Here is a 7,500-nt window from a genome sequence, read left to right on the forward strand (position 1 = left end):
TTGCTTGGTTTATGATTGGCATGTAAAAGTTGGAGAACTCAGTGTGTGTGTGTGTGTGTGTGTGTGTGTGTGTGTGTGTGTGTGTGTGTGTGTGTGTGTGTGTGTGTGTGTGTGTGTGTGTGTGTGTGTGTGTGTGTGTGTGTGTGTGTGTGTGTGTGTGTGTGTGTGTGTGTGTGTGTGTGTGTGTGTGTGTGTGTGTGTGTGTGAGCGAGTGTGTGTGTGTGAGCGTACATGTGTGGGTTTGGTGTAGACAGAAGCCTGGTGCCGGGACAGGCCCTGTATAGCCATCGGGGGGGCTCTGATGGGTTCCAGTTGCTGTGGACACAGTTGCCTCTCTCTCTCTCTCTCTCTCTTTCTCTTTCTCTTTCTTTCTTTCTCTCTCTCTCTCTCTCTACCCTCCATCTGGGAACGGCTGCTTCTGTGGCTGTGGCGCCCAGAGACATTCCATGGAAAAGTCACGCTCTGCAAAGCCTCTAATCGCTGCACGTCTGGGAGACACACACACACACACACAGTATGCGTACAGTGTGTCTCACTCACACGTGCTTAGTCCTACTGTCTGATGCTCCGTCCAGCACAACTGTACACACCCACATGTGTCAGTCAGTCCTACTCTGATAAACACACTCACACAAGCAACTGTTGTCGGTTCCTGTGAATTCTCTGGCCAGGCCCCACCCCCCCCAATCATTCTCTCTCTCTGTCTCTATCCCCCTCCCCTATCAATTTAAATTTTTTCCATTTCAATGGAGCTTTATTGGCATTACTCAATGAAGCAGTGTTGCCAAAGCAAAGCCTATCCCTCCCTACACAGTCTTCCCCAGCTTCTAGTCTGCACATGCTGTTGTCTGTGAAAATGTCTGAATGTGAAATCCCAGCCCATTGATGTTTTTTCACCTTGGCTGCTTTCTCTTGAGGCATAAGTAGTGCAACTTTCCCATCCGATACGGACGGAACTTTCCCATGATAAGCTGCCTGTCTTCACGATCTTCAGATCTATCTATCTATCTGTCTATCTATCTATCTATCTATCTATCTATCTATCACCCTCAGGCCTCTTGTTTTCTGGGCTTTCCTTTGGTAGAGAGGAGTACATAGCATTTTCATCTGGGACTAATGAATTAGACCTGCTTGGTATCCATATGCCAATTTTATATATTCCAACTGACTTACCAAAAGATGATTTATGGTAACATGACATCTCTGAAGTGGTGATTTGTATGTTTTTATGTCCTCGGTGTATGTGTATGTAAACATCTGACTTAAAGTGTACACACATGTGTTTTTTTTATGCCTGTACACCATTTGACCCTGACTTTCCCACTGCAGGATAAAGATAAAGTCTCGTCGAACAAGACTCCTAAAGTGGACCGCAGCGATGGGGTCAAGGAGATGAAGGACAAGGCTCCCAAGCGGAAGCTTCCCTTCACCGTTGGAGCCAATGGGGACCAGAAAGACTCAGACTCAGGTGAGCAGCAGGCACATCCGCCCCTCCCCCCTCCCCAAAATCACTGATCTGAGGCCAGTGGGGCTGCTCCTTTATCAGGCTTTTGATGTGCTGATGAGGGCCATTCACATGCAGGAGTCAGTGGGGAAGTGGGAAGAGAGGTTACGGGCTGAGGAGGTGAGGACAGTGTAGGGATTGGGGGAGGGGAGAGAGGAAGGGGAGGAGGGAGGGGAAAGAGGAAGGGGGGGGGCACCTTTTTTCCTCTTTTCTTTCAGTGGGGCAGGAAGTGGTGGTGCATGCTGGGTAGCTGTGGAGAAAGCTGCTCGTTTTAGTTTAGTTGTTGTTGTGTTCCCGACTGAGTGAGTGAGCTAGCTGGACTGAGGCTTGGGAGGAAAACATGGCTGTTTTCATGTGTCAAACACGGTGACCTGAGGGGAACTTTTCTGGGTAAGGACTCAGAATTCTTGGTTTTGCTGAAAAGATCAAGTGGCTTCCATTTTGGCTGGTTGGTAAGCACTGAATGATTTTATGAGGCTTGTTTGTTTGGTCGCAGAGTTTGTTTTTTGACGCTCAGCTCTTTAAAGTAGCTGTTTGGATGTTGTGTTCTTTGTGAGGAGTTATGGATGGATTGCGTGCATGTGTTTGTGTTTGGGACTGTGTGAGTGAGTGATTGTGTGTGTGGTTTTGCTGTCTGTTCTCTAGCACATGGGCATGGCCACTGCTTGGGTATAGTGGAATCCAGGACAGGGACTTCCTTTTTTAATTTGGTGTTCTGTCACACGGGGACATTTTGTGTTATCCTGCTACCTCCAGGGCTAGACAGGCTAATCTTGTGTATGTGTGTGTGATCTGCCTGTCTTTTTATAGGTAATGTACTGTGTCTGTGTATGCCTGCCTGTGTGTCTAGTTTTGTCTTTCTGTGTGTGTGTGTGTGTGTGTGTGTGTGTGTGTGTGTGTGTGTGTGTGTGTGTGTGTGTGTGTGTGTGTGTGTGTGTGTGTGTGTGTGTGTGTGTGTGTGTGTGTGTGTGTGTGTGTGTGTGTGTGTGTGTGTGTGTGTGTGTGTGTGTGTGTGTGTGTGTGTGTGTGTTTGTATCTGTGTGTGTGTGTGTGTGTGTGTTTGCTTGCTGTGCTTGATCTTTCAGAGAGAACTTTAGTGGGCCGTTGACTGTGCTGCTGCCATAGTGTGATATGGCCGTTAGGCGTGAACCCCCCCCCCCCCCAATTCTTTATTGCTTTATGTCCTCCTCTCCTCTCCTCTTCTCTCTGCTGGAGACAATGGCCTGAGTGTTCGTTGTTATGCTAATGCTGGGGTGGGTTCTACCCACTGTCCAACCACAAGTCTCTCTCTATCTCCCACTCCCTGTCTTTATCTCTCTCTCTCTCCCTCTCACTCTCTCACTCTCTTTCTATGTATCTCCCTCTCCTGTCTCTCTCACACACACACATACACACACACCCACCCCGTCTCTGCCCCTTGTTTTTCGCACTCCAACACACCGAGCCGGGCGGCTGTACTGTACTGGACTCCACATGTTTGGATTAGAGTGTGTTAATCCAGTCATGGCTGTTGGGTGGCCATTGTCGTGTTTGGGCTCGGTGGAGGAGGCGTCGCCATTAGGCTGTGTCATTGTCAGTCCCCTATGGAAGCTCTCAGCTGCTCAACGCCCGACACACACACACACACACCCCTGAGGAAAGAATGCCTAGGTCACTTTGTGTGTGTGTGTGTGTGTGTGTGTGTGTGTGTGTGTGTGTGTGTGTGCGCGTGTCACACCCTTGTCCTCTGTTCCATGTTTGGAAACTGAAAGTTGGCTTTGTTGAGTTTGTCCCTCATCACTCCCTGTAATGTAGCCACACGCACACATGCTCGTTTGCGATCACTAGAGGAACAACAATGTGGAGTGCTTTAGTCGTTGTCAATCCATCAGGGAGTTTTCAGTCAGCTACCCAGCCTCTCTCTGTGGTCAGAGTCCAGCCATGTGAAGGACAGGGCAGACCAGGCCTCTCTGACCACTTCCTCCACCCTGTCCACTCCCCTGCTCTCTGTCCTGATGACATCATGCTTTTGTTGTGCTGACTCCGTCCTCCTCCTCCTCCCCGCATCCCAGAGCACCAGCATGCTCACATGCCTGTGTGTGTGTGTGTGTGTGTGTGTGTGTGTGTGTGTGTGTGTGTGTGTGTGTGTGTGTGTGAGAGAGAGCGGGTGCATGAGTTTTGTCTGTCTCAGCAGAAAAAGGCTTCTCGCTCTGTTTACACACGCTGGCCGTCTCGTAATGTTTGGGATGGAGGCCCTGGGCAGACTCCCCGGTGGCTGGGATTAGGTCATGACAAATGGCCCATGGTGCGCTGCAACATAACTGCATTGGCAACGCTTCCCCACAAACACAACGCTAGATTTGCATGCATGGGTTTCGGTTACATATGGAAATGTTGTTAGATGTGTTCTATGGAGCTATATAGCCCGTCTGTCCAGGAACTTTTTGTGGCCGTGACTGTGTGTGTGTGTGTGCACATGTGTAATTGCCAGGGGTAGTTTCAAAATGTCTGCCACCCTAGTCCTTGGTGCTCATGTGATGCATGCACGGGGGTGAAACGGGAGGCAAGGTCGACTACACTATTGCTGCATGTCAAGTGAGTGTGTGTGTGTGTGTGTGTGTGTGTGTGTGTGTGTGTGTGTGTGTGTGTGTGTGTGCTGGAAGTTTCTGCAGCTTTGCACTTCGCACCAAGGTGCATAATTGATAGGCAGTGTATTTTTGTAGAGGCACTTCTGCCTGCTCTCTGTGGCACGCTGTTGCTGCTGTGTGTGTGTGTGTGTGTGTGTGTGCACTCCAATACATATGGGCCTCTGCTAATCTGCATTTTCTGTGTCTGCTATGTTTGTGTGTCTGTATATGAGTGCGATGCCTGCTGTAACAGTCCCCACATGCTTCTCAGTGTAGAATATTGTTGCTTTTATTTCACATGTAAGCAAACTGGCTCTGTATGCATTTATGTAATGCTAAATCCTGTCTCTGGAGTTGATGGAGCGTTGTACAAGGTGGCTGTAGCATGAGATATTTAGCATTTAACAAAGGTTTCAGTTTTAATCTAGCAGCTCTAGCAGTGGTTAGGAAACAAGCACTCTCTGCTCTTCTCTCCCCCATGAGTAATACTCTCTTTTTCTCTCTCTCTATCTCTCTCTCTCTGCCATCTTTCGATCACTCACTCCTCTCTTTCCCTCTCTCTCTCTCTCTCTCTCTCTCTCTCCATCACTCTCTCTCTCTCTCTCTCCATCACTCTCTCAGTAGTGGGCTGGCTGATAAGAGACAGTAATATGCGCCGCTCTGCTTTTGCTGCCCACGCTTTGCTAAAGCTGGAAGACACACACACACACACGCACACACACACACACACACACACACCCAGTGAGCCTCCCTAGCTGCAGGCAGGCTGGCATCACCATAGCCTCCTCTCTGTCTGTTGCCCCTCTTCAGACGGATGGGCTCCGTGTTTGGGCCTTTTTTACACTGCAGTGTGAGGTAAGATGAGCCCAGCAGACACGCTAAAATTCAAATTATTCGCCTCTCTCAAACCAGCGGATGTTTTTCTTACAGTGCTCTATCCGTCGACAGGAAACTTGTGATGTATGCAATGTTATGATTGATCCGTCGCTATCTAATGTTACTTAATGTATGTATAAGGCTTTTTGAACTCTGCCGATAAAGAGGCTAGTTAAGGTGACCTTAGGGTTGATGATGATGTTTATGTGGTAGAGGAGGCCTCCCTTGTTTCTTATTTCTCTGCTGTTTCTTCTCTCACTCTTTCTTTCAACCGGCCTCCCTCATGCGTTTCATCTCTTCTCCTCCGAGCCGTGCACAGGCTGCCATGACACCACATCCTGTGGGCTCTTCCTGTCCCTGAACCTTCATTTCCTGTTTGCCTGTTCTCCCTGGGCATTGCTCTGTTACACACTCTTTCTCTCTCTCTCTCTCTCTCTCTCTCCCTCTCCCATCTCTCTCTCTCTCTCTCTCTCTCTCTCTCTCTCTCTCTATCACACACACACACACACACACACACACACACACACACACACACACACACACACACACACACACGAACACACACACTGCCCTTCATTGTGTCCTCTGCTCATTTTCACTTACACACAGATGTTATCAAGGGACAGAGCTGTCCCTGTCCGTCATCCACGCTGCCATTCTCCTTGAGACCTTGAGAGAGGCCTCAGAAGGAGGCCGTGTGTGTGCCTCTGTCTGTGTGTGGGTGTGTGTGTGTGTGCCCCTGTCTGTGTGTGTGTGTGTGTGTGTGTGTGTGTGTGTGTGTGTATGTGTCGGCCCAAGAACAAAGGCAGGCTAGAAACGGATCTCCATGCTGACCATGGGAAGCCCCCCCCCCCTCTACTTTTGCGGGCCCCCACCCAAGAGCTTGACCCAGATTCAGCCTTTCCTTCAGCCAAGGAGGCCCACACCACACTTACAAACAAGCACACATTCATCACACACATGTACGCAAACACACACACACACACACACACACACACACACACACACACACACACACACACTATTCACCTACTCACCAGGCACAATAACACACACAAACACTCACCCTCAGCAACAGAGAATGCCCACTGAGCACCGCTAGACAATGCAAAAGACACGCACGCACAGTAAACAAGCGACACACACTCACACACAGAGAGGCCAGCATTGACCCGCAGCAGTGCATATGCTTGTTATGTTGGTATGGTGCACAAAGCACATGTAGCCTCTCCCTCTTACGCCACGTTGGTCAATACAGCTTCCCCCCGAGCCTCTGCCAATGTCCGTGTGAGCATTGGATGTATGTTTGTCTGAGTTTGTGCATCCCTCTGTGTGCGTGTGCGTGTGCGTGTGCGTGTGTGTGTGCGTGCGCGCGTGCGTGCGTGCAGGCCCTTATGGGCATCTCCACTGTTGTGTGTCTCTGGCTCTGTGATTATCGGAGTGAGCTCACACCCCTTCGTTGGTGGAGAGTACGGGAACTACCTCGATGATGGTCCCCTTGTCAGGCTCCCCCTGCACGTTTGGTGTTGGTGTTGTTGCTGCTGCTGATATTCTCTTTCCTCGCCGACGGTTTCCCTGTTGATGCACTGAGAGCCGGCCTCGCCACTCAGCCAGCTGGTCCGGTCAGAGTGGTTTGCCTCGGAAAAGACGTGCGGGGGAGGAGGGACAAAACAAGTCTAGTCACCTTTCATCATGGGAAACTGTTATGGAGGTTAAGCTCTTACTTCTGTTGTCAGTGCACTCACTCACACAGTCAGCATGTTGTCAGCCAACCCAGCGTACTCGTATGACTGGGGCTAACACCACTGTCAGTAAATGAGCCTCTTAGTCTGTGTGTGTGTGTGTGTGTGTGTGTGTGTGTGTGTGTGTGTGTGTGTAAATATGCATGTAAATATGTGGCAGTTGGAAGCACAGAGGTCCACGGAGGCCTTTTTAGCCACACAAAATCTGGTCCAGGGCACCCTTGTTAGTCAGAATTTGGCCTCTTGGAGCCAAATTAGTTCATAAAGTATCATTATGTAGCACAATAATGACCAGAATCTTCTACTGTTGTGTGTGGTGATTGTATTGCAACCAGGACTGGCTTGCGAGTCTGGATCCTAACTACCCCATGAACACAGGACTGGTTTGCGAGTCTGGATCCTAACTACCCCATGAACACAGTCTCAAAGGGCCTGTTGCCCATTTCTTTTCCTTGAGGTGTTTATGCAACTCTTGTGTTATTTAGTATGGACTGGAATTTAATGTTGGAGCTCAAAGCTCTGATGTCCTTATTTTCCATAATTAATTAGAGACCCTGGTGTGTCTGCAGGCTTTTGGTTTATGTGAAGCTGTTGTGCCCTGGCATTTCCAATGCCCAGTGTCTTAATTGCATCTCTTGTAATCCACATGGAATGCCACGCAGCCATTGCCCTGCTGTTCTGTGGGTTTTGGCCTTGTTCTTTGGATGTAATTTACAGATTGGACTCAAACATGTGCATATGCACGCACACATAAACATCATTTGCATGAGCT

General features: G+C 49.3%; 1 protein-coding gene across 1 annotated transcript in view; it reads left to right on the forward strand.

Moving 5' to 3' along the window:
- Positions 1-1,329: 1,329 nt before the first annotated feature.
- The window catches only part of ankrd11 (ankyrin repeat domain 11), a gene marked incomplete at its 5' end in the record, with an annotated part of 25,630 nt that continues 19,459 nt past the window's right edge, over positions 1,330-7,500 (forward strand). The window contains 1 exon segment of the mRNA XM_076286792.1: positions 1,330-1,468. Coding sequence (XP_076142907.1) covers positions 1,330-1,468 — 139 coding nt within the window.

This window comes from Alosa pseudoharengus, unplaced genomic scaffold (assembly GCF_046254945.1).
Source record: "Alosa pseudoharengus isolate Yale_2024_CS ecotype anadromous, Long Island Sound unplaced genomic scaffold, YU_APseudo_1.1 YU_APseudo_1.1_scf_16, whole genome shotgun sequence".
Lineage (NCBI taxonomy): Eukaryota > Metazoa > Chordata > Actinopteri > Clupeiformes > Clupeidae > Alosa > Alosa pseudoharengus.